The following is a 15,104-nucleotide window of genomic DNA, read 5'->3' on the forward strand; positions in this document are numbered from 1 at the left end:
GTGGGAACACGAGAGAGAAATGGCAAAGGCAAATGCAAGTTTCTACAGAGGTGGTGAGCTATCTGTGTGGGAGAATGGCTATGTGGAGCAGCTAAAATTTAGTGTTGGTGAGCACATACAAAAAAAAAAAAAAGTTTTGAGTATCTTAGTTGACGTGCTTTAAGCAGCATCGACTGATGACTGGGCTCTTACATGTCATAACCTATTACTCAAAAATGCTGATGGTTCTTCTCACATGTTGTGCTACGAGAGTAACAGATAGAGCAAAACCAAAATAAAACAATGGGATGAAACCAGAAAAGAAGAGGAAGAAAGGAGTGTTTTACCTATTTAGGTTTAGCTAGGAGACATAGGTAAACAGGAGTCACTTATGGGTTATGCTGCTGTTAGACTAAGCTACCAGGGACACGTCAGACATCTCGAGGTCCAAAAGAAGAAGAAGAAACAATGGGAAGTGTTTCCAGTTCTGCCTGGGGCCTACTGTGCGTTTGTGTTTAGCCGTACTTCATGTACTTAGCTTGGTGCTAAGGAGTGAGGATGGGTAAAACACAGACAGGAAGTAGGATATTAATGACCTGTGTAACTCGCTATGGAAACAACAGTCGCTAGATATTGTAATCCTATAGAGAGAGAGAAGATGAGGATAGTGACTAGTGATCTAAAATAAGGTAAAGTTAGAACGTCCTTATAGCTCTAAGAAAACTAAAAGGAAAGGGAAGCGTATCAAGTAATTTAATTAAATTTCAAATTTAGTTAAGCCCTTCTTTTTTCTTTAGCTGAATATAAGAATTCAGGCTGAAACAAACGTAAATAACTAAATTGAAATAAAATAAAATAAAATAAAAAAATGTATGTAAACATTGTGTGTTCTCATAGCTCTGGTAACTAGAGGGGAACTTGACTAAGCAAATTGATTTAATTAAATTCCCAATTTAATTAAATTCAATTTAACTGAATAGGACTATTCAGGCTCAACAGGTGTAAATACACAAAATAAAATAGGGGTAGATTTAAGTAAAAATAAAAGAAACACAAATAAAAACCCAAAGTATCTGGGTTTCAATCTGAAAGTGAAACCAAGAGGAAGGGGTCGAGAGAGAGAAAGAGAGAGAGAAGAGGGTGGTTTAACCCTCTTATGAGACGTGCTTCGTGAAGCTCTGACACCAGGGTGAATCATTCGTCTCAAATCATTCGGAGTGTATCACTGCTAAGGTCACGTGATTTTATTAAACTGGGCTTCGTTACGCGTCATAGCTGTTTCGAAATTGTTTTAAATTTCAACGGTTCGTGAACCATTGTGTATCTGGTCTCTATGTGATCTCGTATCACTTTATAGATTCGTACACATTTAATAACGCATTTGATAAAGGGTCTGATTGACTTTCAAGTCAAGCTTTCATAAAACGAGCCCTACGGTTTACTAAGATATTATGCCTTGAAAGACACCTCATATTAAACGATATTAGGTAGCTCGCGGATTGCCATTACCTGATTACACCTTTTGATAAAACCTTTGCGATTGGTTTGTAAAAGGTGTTCCGTTGATTTGAGTTTCCGCTACACTTCCACTGTTTAGACCAGCAGGGGTCGCCAGCGAGGGCGCTTCAAACAAAGAGTCATTTGTGACTCAGTTGACTCCTTTGATTCAAAGTCTCGAAGAGCTTTGACTCTCATTACTCGTGTTCAAATCACTCAGTTCAAATCACGCAAAATCTATAGTCTTTGGTTTAAGGTTACACTTTACGCTCTAACGTGTCTAAGTTTTTAGGCGGTGCTAAAACTATCACTCGAGGTAGAGGGTTTTACTTGTAAGTCATGCGTGTAAGTTAGGATTGAGGGAGCTATTGGCTACAACCGTCGCTTGTTTACACGAGGGTCTGTGAGATTGGTGCTGTTGTCAGAAAAACTAGATAGGAACGCCTGCTCGCGTTCCGGACGCAATGCCAACCAACAACACAGATCGTTCGGAGCAGCGATCGAGCTGTGCTAACAGTTTGCACTGAGTCTCTCGCTTAGACACGACGTTGCGTGTGAGTGACTCTTTTTAACAAATCAAAACAGCACCGTTCTTTCACAGACAATGGCAAATTACTAGTTAGCTAAGCTTGAATTTATACCACTAATTCGACGCGATTGTTTCATATGAGCGCTTCAGCGGTTTAATATGAATACAATGACGTAACGCATAATAAGGCCTTAATCGGTGATTGAGGAACATCGCTCAGATCACATTCAAAAATGCTGAAAATGGAGATTTCTTCGTCCATATCAGGTTAATTAGTTCTGGTACCATTTATGCGCGCGGCTAATCTGAGATTTCTTCGTCAGAGAAGGCTTATGCTCGATTTATATCTGAAATTAGGCTTTCTTCGCTAATATCAGGAGTTTCTTATCGTACGATTTAAATATGCATTATAGCATTTGTGAACTTTCTGCCATTCGTAGGAAGGCATATTCAAGCTATAGTTTTGCTGATTTACTCAGAAACTTGTACGTGCATGTATGAGATGTTAATAAAACTTATGGGACAACATATGATTGATTACTGTCTGCTTGCATACAATGTTTAATACGATGCCTTAAAATTCTCCACCATTATGTAAGGAACTCAGCTTTTTGGAAATATGAATAATCAATAATATCTTGTTATTATTAATTATAAATATTTGGGTCAGTTAATTGGATTAACTTGATGTGGCTGAATTAATATTACAATCAATTAATCAGTTCTTCCAACGAACTATTTTGATTATTAATTTATTCTAATAAAGGGTATCTTCCATGGCCACCGAAGAATAATTATTTCTTCGCCTGTACAGTACTTTGAGCCAGTAGCAAAAACCGTGATCGTAAAGTGACTTGTATTGCAAACAAAACAGAACCAAATACATATTATGTACAAGTTTTATTAACTAAATATAGATATTTATATGAATATAAATAAACTAAACAACATACACACATGAATACATAAATAGGTTAGTGATAGGATGAAATTGGAAACCGGAAGAGGGTCTATGAGAAGAACCATCAGAATTTCATTTTCACATTTCATTGAATTGAATACTTGCATTTGTAATGGGAACAATTCTTGAAGTTGTTGAAAATTGAAGTTGTTGATGGTTCCGGCAGCGTCAAGTGGAAGTTGGTTGAGCGTTCTCTTTCTCCAGGAACGCATGATTGGAAGTAAGGAAGTCAAAAGGATGGGTGATTGGAGTCGTTGTTGGTTGGAGTCTTTGTTCCAAAACTCCTGAGATTGTCCTTGGTTCTTTGTGAGAGAGTCTTCTCTCTCCTGCCTGAGCCCACCTCTGGTTGGAATCGAGGCCTGCTGGGCCCTTGGGGCCCCTGTGGAGGGGGAGGGGGCTCCCCAGTCTCACCAGAACAGTGTTGCGGCTGGATGAAAAAACTAAGAGAGGGCGGTCACTGTTGCCTGCCTCTGATATACCCTGAGAAAAGAACCAACCCCTAAGGTTTGAATGGACCTATGAGTAAGGTGACATGTCCGAGAGGGGAAGCGGCTCTTAGTTGATTTATGGTCTTTGTCCCCAGCATGCTTAGACTGTTCATTCAAGCTCAAATAGACATAACAAATTCACATTGCATTCTAAGAGAAGGTGATGTACATCAAAGTGTGTGTCATTAAATGAGGATTAATTTGCTAGGAAGCATGATACAGGTGAGGTTATATTGACCGTTGGGTGGTTGTTCAACCACATACACCCCAATCAAACATACCATGTTGTTATACCTAATAGTACACGAGACAGTAAATCATCACAGTTTCTGTGAGGCATGTTCCTTCATAGATCAGAGTAACACCGCAAAGTTTATTTAATTAAAGATGGTCTCTCTCTCTTAAGCATGTGGCGCATGTGGCCACATTCCTTTGAGGTCGTAAAGTCTGTTATCAGTCTTAAAGTGTTCTGTAACCGGACACCCGGCTGACAAAGTAACTTCATTTGTGAGGTTAGTTTTGGGGGAGAGTTTCATAGACCTTTATATTCATTAAATATAGTGAATATGAATAATTAGTGTGTGTCTGATTGGTCCAGACCCTACAGGGGCCACTTCTCAGCAAAAGCACACCACACTCATGTTCACTTAAATTCCACAGCCATAAATCAATGTGTATCCATAAAGCAATAGCACTGCAATTCACTCACACGGTAGGGCTGTTTAGAGGCCTCACCCCATTTGTTACACTCACGTGGGAGATATTAAATCTTCAGTTCCTCCTCAACCCACTCTGAAACACATAGCTTCTCAAACAATCAGTTCCACACTCACTGCATCCTCTTCAAACTTTTTAAATGTTCGCAAGATGAAATCAATTCACTTATCTTTCTCTCTCTCCTGTCAGTGCAGATTCGATCGATAACTCAGTCCAGCAGATTTCCCACAGACGATCACTCTGATCCAGCAGCTTCAATGGGCGGCTTCCACACCCAGACGGTTTCCCAGAATAAGCTTATGCCCACCACTGCTCCGAGAAACCCAGAACCACAGAACCCAGAACAGCACGAGACCAGCACGGGGCCAACAACGGACCAACGATCCACGAACAACAACCACAGACGCTCTCCCAATAGCCCTTTTATCTATGGCTTATGAAGCAAACAGCCCGTGTAAACGCCGCTCCCCTCTCTCTCTCGCACCTGTAGTGCATTAGCGTTAATCAGGCCGGGCAATGATTGTGCCACACCCGGAACCGGAGTGTGATGTGTCGCACACAAATCGTTCCCTCGGGAAACTCGTGACTCATCAAGGGCGTTCTTGTCACCCGTGACATCGGCGCGAGCTGCCAGGCCTGTTTCTAACGAGTGCTTGAGTGTGTTAAGTGCCGTCAAACGAAAGAAATGCAGTCTACATTGGATGCAGCGAGGGGCGACGCTACACAACAAATTAACAACAGTAAACTGATCGCGCGCGCTCTGTTTCTGACGCACTTCAAGCACTCGCTGGGCGGGGGAAGATTGATGCGCCGGACCGGAGTCGGGGAACTTAGTTAAGTTTTTGTGGAGTTTTTTTTTGCTTTATTTTGTAGTATTTTGAATATTTAAAAAAAAAAAAATAGTATTAGAAAAAAAAATCAAAAAAAATTCACTCGTTCACTCATTTTGGCACCCCTATTGAGTGGTGCCCCTAGCATTTGCCTAGATGTTAAGTATGAAGTTTTTATAGAGTTCTTAAAATCTTTAGTAATGAGTGCCTTTAGTACGGCACGAGGCCTGTGGCCTCGTGCCTATGGCCTACAGTTGCTAGGGTGCTGTAATTGGTTGCTAGGTTGAGGCTATGAATATTTTAGACTATTACTTATTGCCTGCTTGATAATATAAATCCTCTGAGGGAGAGAGAGAGGGAGAGAAACGCAGGGGTGTCAGGCCCTTTGTGTCTGTGTGTGTCAACAAAACCAATCTCTGTTACCTTAAATTATATCTTTATCTCTGTAAAGCTGCTTTGAAACAATCTACATTGTTAAAAGCGCTATATAAATGAGGATGACTTGACTTGACTTGTGTGAAAAAGTCGGTTGAGATTTGAATTTCTGAACATTCCGCAATATTAAGTTAATGGGATTTTTGTGGCCGCTTTTTCGTCCGCTGTGCGAACATTGTACACCCGATCGCTTATAAAAGTCATAGCACACCTCTCCTCAATGAGCCGCACGATTTGACGCCTCACTCATGGGTCTGTGACAAACGGTGCAGGAGGAGTTACGCGACAAACTTTGTCCAGAATAATAAGAATAATAACTAGAATGTACATTTCCAGAAGAAAATGTGAAGTGGTGCTTGCAGTGGCAAAACTCGCCACACGGTTGCTAGAGTGTGGTACATGATTGCATACGAACCAACAAACATGTCTGTACAACGTTTTGGTGCTGAGATATGGCTTATTCATGTGTTCAGGTGGTTACTAGGTGGTTGCTAGGGTGTTCTGAGTGGTTGCTATGCGGTTGCTAGGGTGTTTTGGGTGATTGCTAGGGTATTTTGGGTGGTTGCTAGGGTATTTTGGGTGGTTGCTAGGGTGTTCTGGGTGGTTGCTAGGGCATTGCTAGGGTGTTCTGTGTGGTTGCTAGGCGGTTGCTAGGGTGTTTTGAGTGGTTGTTATGGTGTTCCTAAGCGGTTGCTAGGGTATTCTGTGTGGTTGCTAGGGTGTTGCTAGGATGTTCTGGGTGGTTACTATGAGGTTGCTGGGTGGTTGCTATGGTGTTTCTAGGTGGTTTCTAGGGTGATATGGGTGGTTGCTAGGCGGTTGCTATGGTGTTCTAAGTGGTTGCTGTGCGGTTGATAGGGTGTTTTGGGTGGTTGCCAGGGTATTCTGGGTGGTTGCTAGGGCATTGCTAGGGTATTCTGGGTGGTTGCTAGGTGGTTGCTATGGTGTTGCTAAGTGGTTGCTATGGTGTTGCTAAGTGGTTGCTAGGGTATTCTGGGTGGTTGCTAGGGTGTTGCTAGGGTGTTCTGGGTGGTTACTATGAGGTTGCTAGGTGGTTGCTATGAGGATGCTAGGTGGTTGCTAGGGTGATCTGGGTGGTTGCTAGACGGTTGCTAGGGTGTTCTGGGTGGTTGCTATGATGTTGCTAGGGTGTTCTGGGTCGTTACTATGAGGTTGCTAGGTGGTTGCTATGAGGTTGCTAGGTGGTTGCTAGGGTGATATGGGTGGTTGCTATGATGTTGCTAGGTGGTTGCTAGGATATTCTGGGAGGTTGCTAGGCAGTTGCTATGGTATTCTGGATGGTTGCTAGGGTGTTGCTAGGTGGTTGCTAGGGTGTTCTGGGTGGTTGCTGTCGTGTTGCTATGTGGTTGCTAGGGTGTTCTGGGTGGTTGCTATGTTGTTGCTAGGCAGTTGCTAGGGTATTCTGGTTGTAAATAGGCAGTTGCTAGGGTATTCTGGGTGGTTGCTATGGTGTTACTAGGTGGTTGGTAGTTGTCACAAATGGTTACTATTGGAATTCTTAACACTTTCTTGGCATGATTTAGCACTTACCTAATCGCTATTAGCATGTAGCTATTCACAGCTAGCATGTGTAGCATGCTGGAAGCCCTGTTTGCTAGCATGAGTCAAAAGAGCCAAACCACATCTCTATACGATGTTCTGATGCAGAGATATAGGTCTTGCAAAATGGATGCTAGGGTATTCTGCTTGGTTGCTAGGGAATGGCTTGGCAGCTGCCAGTCATCAAAGTCCAAAGGTTGCTTGTCAGTATGAATGATATAAAACAACTCCCATGCCTCTGTGACATTCAGAATGGAAGATATCCCTCAATAGATTTTAGTTGCTAAGGTGCTCGACAATGGTTGCTAGGGAGGGAGTAGGAAGTGTTGACATGATTCATGATTAGCTGTTTGCTGCCCAGAGTCAAACTTGTGTTAACCCCATCTCTATATGATGTTCTGATTCAGAGATATAGGTCTTGTAAAATGGTTGCTAGGGTACTCTGTTTGGTTGCTAGGGAGTGGCTTGGCAGCTGCCAGTCATGAAACTCAAAGGCTGCTTGTCATTATGGATGATATAAACCAACTCCCATGCCTCTTTGACATTCAGAATGGAAGATATCCCTCTATGGATTTTGGTTGCTAAGGTGCTCGACAATGGTTGCTAGGGAGGGGCTACGTAGTGTTGAGGTGATTCATTATTGGCTGTTTGCTGCCCCGAGTCAAACGAGATCACCCCTGTGTTTCTATGACACTTCTATCCGGAGATATATTTTTGATCTCTTTCAATGGAAGTCTATGGAACTTGTTGCTAAGGTGCTCTAAATGGTTGCTAGGGCGTGGCTTAATAGCTTCACAATGATCCTGAGAGCCTGATTGGTCATCTGAGTAAAATGAGCCCGTCCCCTTGTCTCTATGACACTGTGATCCAGAGCTATGTTCAATACAAAATCCCTATGCAATGTGTAGGACGGCCCATTTCATGGACCGTCCTACACCATAGTAAGTCAATGGGGCAACTTTGAGCAGCTCCTGCCCCCCAGGGGTGCAACTTTTACCCCATTGTGAGGTATGTTCTTACAGAGCCTGTCAGCCTACGGCCTACGGTTGCTAGGGTGCAGTAATTGGTTGCTAGGGTGAGGCTATGAAGATTTTAGGCCATTACTTATTGGCTGCTTGATAATATAAATCCTCTGAAAGGAGAGAGAGCGGGAGAGAAACGCAGGGGTGTCAGTGCCCGGTTGCATAAAGCACCTTAAGTTTTTCCCTTAAGTGTGATACTTAAGGGGCGATTTCCCCTTACCTAAGAGAATAACTTAAGGGTGTTGCATATAATCTCTTAAACGGTTCTCTTAGGTAAGGGAAACATTTAAGTGTTTCACGACAGCGATCCTGGATTCACGTTATAAAAGTCTGTTGTTGCCATAGATAAGCAAAACACTAACACTAGCAATTACGCGTTTTCATCAAATAAAGTAGGCTAATAAAGTAGGCTAGGATATCGGAATGGATAAAGAAAACAAAAAAAGAAAGCCTAATTGGACAGAGGAGGAGAAATGCATTCTTCTTGATGAATATGATAAAAGAAAAACAATTTTGAAAAGCAAACTAAATCCCCATGTAACTGCTGCAAAAAAACAGAAACAGTGGGAAGAAATAACGGAAAAAATCAACGCAAGGAATCTTGATGTGAAGAGGACGGTTCAGGAAGTCCTTAAAAAATATGAAAACATCACTGTGGTCGCAAAAAAAGAGTTGAGCGCTTATAAGAAAGAAGCCAACAAAACAGGTAAGATTGAGCAAGACTAGCGCTACGCTTTTAAGATTGTAAGCACCGCACCCTGGTGAAGAGTGCGCTTTATTGCTGTACAGTGTTAAGACCTAACGATTACAAAACTGACCAACAGGTGGAGGACCCCCACCGGCTGAGTTGTCGGACTGTACTATAATGGTACAAAACATCATTGGAGCTGACTCACCTGTCCCGTCTGGCATCTGTGGCGGTTTAGAGAGTGAAGCTGAACCAGTGCAACAGTGTAACATAGAGTGAGGCATTAAGTTATTTTCCTGTATCATCATATAATAACAGTGGCTTAGAGGATACATTATTATTTTGACATCATTAGAGACATAATACGTTATAACATAATGATTTAACTGACATTAATGTCACATTTAGACCCTTGCAGCACTCTGAAAAACAACTTCAGCACCATCAGATCGTCAGCAGAACGCCGATACAGGCAACCCCTAAGTAATGATTTATGTTAACTATTGCTTCAGCCTATAATTAATCCAACGAACAGCTTTAATATTATTTTTTAAGATTTTCTTAATTTTCCCCATTACTTGCGTATTTCAGAAGACCGCAAATATCACCTGCAGCCAAATCAAGAGAAGATGTGCTGGAACTGCAGAGAGAGGTTCTGCAGCTTCAAAAGGAGAAACTGCAGCTGGAGATTGAAAAACTAAAGAAGGAGACGGAAAATCAGGAGTTCTATAATTTTATTCTAAATAACAAACTTTTACAGCTAAAGGCTGAAGGAAAAATAACAATAACTACAATTGAGTAATTTTTTGATAATTGTTTTTTTAGATTTCAGATTGTGTGTGTGTGTGTGTGTGTGTGTGTGTGTGTGTGTGTGTGTGTGTGTGTGTGTGTGTGTGTGTGTGTGTGTGTGTGTGTGTGTGTGTGTGTGTGTGTGTGTGTGTGTGTTATAATAAAAACTACTACTACTACTACTACTACTACTACTACTACTACTTCTTATTTCTTCTTATTAAGATGACTACTATTAATACAACTATATTATCAGTTAAAGAAAGCATTTACAATGGCATCTCTAGCAGCATATCCAGCCTGTTGGAAATCGTGATTTTGAATCAGATGCAGTTCCTCATAGCCCTCTTCATTCCCGTGCTCATCCTCTTCTTCGATAGCAGAATACGTCTTGGAAAGGTTGAAGAGCACAACACACGCTACAATAATTCTGCATGCCCTTGAAGGCTCAATACGCAGTTCGCTGTGGAGACAGTGAAACCTGCGCTTCAGCTGTCTGATGGTCCTCTGAATAATCGACCTTGTGTGGGTCAGCGCATTATTGTACTTTTCCTAATCGGGTAAAAAAAATAAAGAAAAAATAATAAAGATTTTTACCAGTAGGCTATAAACAGTGCTTTAAGATAAATACTATGAAGGTAATGTATTGCATAAAAGATTTTCTTTCAGAGTGCAAAATATTTGAGGCTTTGATTATTTTAAAACATACGCAAATCAGGTAAGGTGTTACAGAATTGACAACGTGTAGCAGCAACACAATAGAAAGTGCATACCTATTTTAAATACATATTTTAATACATTTATAATTCAGTAAACTACTGCTAATATTTCTTTAATGCTCACAATTTGATTAACATTTTCCATGCAAATCTATTAGGCACCAAATTATACCTTCATAGGAATATACGTATTAATTAATTACATGCCTGTGCAGCATTACGGGGATTCATGAAGGGCGTCATGAGCCATGGACGGCAGGGGTAACCACTGTCCCCGAGCAGGAGACCAGTGTGCACTCCAGCTTCAAAATCACTCCCTAGTTTGCTCTCCGCCAAAATCCTGGAGTCATGTGTACTCCCGGGCCATGATGCAACAACATTTGTAATTTTGCAGAGATGGTCACACACTAATTGTACATTAATTGAATGGTAGCCTTTTCGGTTTACGTGCTGGTCTTCGTGTGTTTGGGGCGCCTGTATTCTGATATGTGTGCCGTCAATAACACCACATATGCGAGGAAAACCTGCTTTCCAAAAAAAACTGGTTTGAATGACCTCCTGGTCATGATGGGATGGAAACTTGACCGTTGCGTTTAAATGACGGGAAAGAGCCCCCGCAACACGGTGAACCACTCTGCTGACAGACGATTTATGCACGTGGAAAACATCTCCCACTACCGTCTGAAAACTTCCAGTTGCAAAAAAACGCAGTGCTATAAGCAGTTGTAACACTGCAGGTAAAGAGTGGTTGAGATGTGTGACATGGTCAAGGTCGCCGTCTAGTTTGTTAGCGATGTCAAAAATTGCGCGTCGATCAAACCGGTATTCAAGCAACAATTTTTCATCGCTAAGATGGTCCAAAGGGTTCTCCCGATCTCTAAAAATTCGTCTTTGCACATAATTATCTTCAACTGGTTCCATAAATTCAGCCATGTCGTCTTATTTTTGTCCGCGTTACTCTTAAGGTTACGATTTCCAAACCTTAAATTATACTTAGGGAAATGACTGTTAAGGGGTTTTATGCAACAGTTAACGCTTTTTAAGGGATTACTTAAGGGAAAAAACAGCATTTAAGGGAAATTCTAAGTGTTTATGACGTTTCACTTAAAAAAAAACGTTAAGTAACACTTAAGGGTATTTTTCTGCAACACCCTTAGATTTAAGGGAAACATAAGGGCGAACTTAAGGGAAAATGTCACTTAAGGTGCTTTATGCAACCGGGCACAGGCCCTTTGTGTCTGTGTGTGTGAAAAAGTCAGTTGGGATTTGAATTTCTGAACATTCCGCAATATTAAGTCAATGGGATTTTTTGGGCCGCTTTTTCGTCCGCTGTGCAAACATTGTACACCCGATCGCTTAGAAAAGTCATAGCACACCTGTCCTCAATGAGCCGGTCGATTTGACGCCTCACTCAGGGGTCTGTGCCACTATTAACACATTCATTTCAGGGGCCGTTCACACCATAGTAAGTCAATGGGGCAACTTTGGGCAGCTCCTGCCCCCCAGGGGTGCAACTTTTACCCCATTGTGAGGTATGTTCTTACAGAGCCTGCCAGCTTCTTCCATTGTAGTGACCCAAACATTTCTGCGAAATTCTCGCTCAGAGATACGAGTGGTCAAAGTTTGTCTCAATATTAAGTCTGTGGGATTTTTCGGCCGCTTTTTTGCCCATGGGGCAGACACCGTGCACCCGATCGCTCATAAAAGTCATAGCACACCTCTTCTCAATAGGCCGCACGATTTGACGCCTCATTCGTGGGTCTGTGACAAAATCTGCGGGACTAGTTACCCGCCAAACTTTTGTGTGGAATAATAAGAAGAAGAACTAGAATGTACATTTCCAGAAGAAAATGTGAAGTGGTGCTTGCAGTGGCAAAACTCGCCACTCGGTTGCTAGGGCGTTGCTAGGCGGTTGCCAGGGTATTCTGGGTGGTTGCTATGGTGTTGCTAGGCGGTTGCTAGGGTGTTCTGGGTGGTTGCTAGGGTGTTGCTAGGCAGTTGCTAGGGTGTTGCTAGGGTAGTTGCTATGGTGTTGCTAGGAGGTTGCTAGGGTATTCTGGGTGGTTGCTAGGGTGTTGCTAGGCAGTTGCTATGGTGTTCTGGATGGTTGCAATGGTGTTGCTAGGCGGTTGCTAGGGTATTCTGGGTGGTTGCTAGGCGGTTGCTAGAGTGTTCTGGGTGGTTGCTAGGGTGTTGCTAGGCGGTTGCTAGGGTATTCTGGGTGGTTGCTATGGTGTTGCTAGGTGGTTGCTAGGGTGTTCTGGTGGTTGCTAGGGTATTCTGGGTGGTTGCTAGGGCGTTGCTAGGCAGTTGCTAGGGTGTTCTGGGTGGTTGCTAGGGTGTTGCTAGGGTAATCTGGGTGGTTGCTGTTCACTGCTAGCATGTGTAGCATGTATCAAGTCCTGTTTGCTAGCATGAGTCAAAAGAGCCAACCCCCATCTCTATACGATGTTCTGATGCAGAGATATTGGTCTTGCAAAACGGTTGCTAGGGTACTCCGTTTAGTTGCTAGGGAGTGGCTTGGCAGCTGCCAATCATGAAGCTCCAAAGTCAATGTGAATGTATAAACCAACCCCCATCTCTATACGATGTTTTGATGCAGAGATATAGGTCTTGCGAAATGGTTGCTAGGGTACTCTGTTTGGTTGCTAGGGAGTGGCTTGGCAGCTGCCAATCATGAAACTCCAAAGGCTTCTTGTCAGTATGTATGATATAAACCAACTCCCACGCCTTTGTGACATTCAGAATGGAAGATATCCCTCTTTGGATTTTTGTTGCTAAGGTGCTTGACAATGGTTGCTAGGGAGGGGTTAGGATGTGTTGAGGTGATTCAGGATTGGCTGTTTGCTGCCCCGAGTCAGACGAGCCCACCCTCATGTTTCTATGACTCTTATATCCTGAGATATCCCTTTGATCTGATTCAATGGAAGTCTATGGAACTTGTTGCTAAGGAGCTCTAAATGGTTGCTAGGGCGTGGCTTGATAGCTTCACAATGATCCTGAGAGACTGATTGGCCGTCTGAGTAAAATGAGCCTGCCCCTTTGTCTCTATGACACTGTGTTCCAGAGTTATGTTCAATATAAAAGCGGTTTCTATGGTGTATGACGGCCCATGAAATGGGCCGTCCTACACCATAGAAACCGCTTTTATATTACACCATACCATGTAATATACCATTACACCATAGTAAGTCAATGGGGCAACTTTGGGCCGCTCCTGCCCCCCAGGGGTGCAACTTTTACCCCATTGTGTGGTATGTTCTTACAGAGCCTGTCAGCCTCTTCAAATGTGGTAAATTACACGTTTCTGCGACATCCTCGTTCCGAGCTACGACTCGTCAAAGTTTGACGCAATGTTAAGTCTATGGGATTTTTCGGCCGGTTTTTCCCTTATAAAAGTCATAGCACACCATTCCAGAACAGGCCGCACGTTTTGACACCTCATTCATGGGTCTGTGACAAAAACTGCGGGAGGAGTAGCGCGTCAAAATGTGGCCAGAAGAATAAGAATAAGAATAAGAAGTATGCACAATAACACTAGTGTTGCTTTGCCTATGGCAAGCACCACTAATAAGTATGCACAATAACACTAGTGTTGTTTTGCCTATGGCAAGCACCACTAATAATAAGTATGCACAATAACACTAGTGTTGCTTTGCCTATGGCAAGCACCACTAATAAGAATAAGAATAATAAGTATGCACAATAACACTAGTGTTGCTTAGCCTATGGCAAGCACCACTAATACGAATAAGAATAATAAGTATGCACAATAACACTAGTGTTGCTTTGCCTATGGCAAGCACCACTAATAATAAGTATGGAGAAGAACACTAGTGATGCCTTGCCTTTGGCAAGCACCACTAATAATAATAAGTATGGAGAAGAACACTAGTGATACCTTGCCTTTGGCAAGCATCACTAACTACAATGTACATTTCCAGAAGAAAATGTAAAGTGGTGCTTGCAGTGGCAAAACTCACCACTCGGTTGTTAGGGTGTGGTACATGTTTGCTTACGAGCCAACAAACATGTCTGTACGATGTTCTGGTGCTGAGATAAGGCTTATCCATGTGTTCAGGTGGTTGCTAGGCGGTTGCTAGGGTGTTCTTGGCGGTTGTTATGGTGTTGCTAGGCGGTTGCTAGGGTATTCTGGATGGTTGCTAGGGCGTTACTAGGGGGTTGCCAGGGTATTCTGGTTGGTTGCTATGATGTTGCTAGGTGGTTGCTAGGGTGTTCTGGGTGGTTGCTATGGTGTTTCTTGGCGGTTGCTAGGGTGTTCTGGGTGGTTGCTATGGTGTTGCTAGGCGGTTGCCAGGGTATTCTGGTTGGTTGCTATGATGTTGCTTGGTGGTTGCTAGGGTGTTCTGGGTGGTTGCTATGGTGTTGCTAGGGTATTCTGTGTGTTGCTAGGCAGTTGCTATGGTGTTCTGGGTGGTTGCTATGGTATTGCTAGGCAGTTGCTAGGGTATTCTGGGTGGTTGCTAGGGCTTCGCTAGGCGGTTGCTAAGGTATTCTGGGTGGTTGTTATGGTGTTACTAGGTGGTTGGTAGTTGTCACAGATGGTTACTGTTGGAGTTCTAAACATTTTCTTGGCATTATTTAGCACTAACCTAATCATTATTAGCATGTAGCTATTCACAGCTAGCATATGTAGCATGTTAGAAGTCCTGTTTGCTAGCATGAGTCAAAAGAGTTAACCCCCATCTCTATACAATGTTCTGATGCAAGGATATAGGTCTTGCAAAATGGTTGCTAGGGTACTCTTTTTGGTTGCTAGGGAGTAGGTTTGCAGCTGCCAGTCATGAAAGTCCAAAGGTTGCTTGTCAGTATGAATGATATAAACCAACTGAAATGCCTCTGTGACATTTAGAATGGAAGATATCCCTT

General features: G+C 42.6%; 1 protein-coding gene across 1 annotated transcript; it reads left to right on the plus strand.

Moving 5' to 3' along the window:
• The first annotated feature begins 8,184 nt into the window (after positions 1-8,184).
• LOC143740173 (uncharacterized) lies at positions 8,185-9,508 on the plus strand. The gene is made up of 4 exons (XM_077232221.1): positions 8,185-8,724; positions 8,843-8,981; positions 9,115-9,189; positions 9,298-9,508. The coding sequence occupies exons 1-4, from the start codon at positions 8,442-8,444 to the stop codon at positions 9,506-9,508; spliced, it is 708 nt and encodes a 235-aa protein (XP_077088336.1). The 5' UTR covers positions 8,185-8,441.
• Positions 9,509-15,104: the final 5,596 nt, after the last annotated feature.

The sequence above is a fragment of the Siphateles boraxobius genome, unplaced genomic scaffold, assembly GCF_051911475.1.
Source record: "Siphateles boraxobius isolate OS27281-9 unplaced genomic scaffold, OSU_SipBor_1 17, whole genome shotgun sequence".
In the NCBI taxonomy this organism is placed as follows: domain Eukaryota; kingdom Metazoa; phylum Chordata; class Actinopteri; order Cypriniformes; family Leuciscidae; genus Siphateles; species Siphateles boraxobius.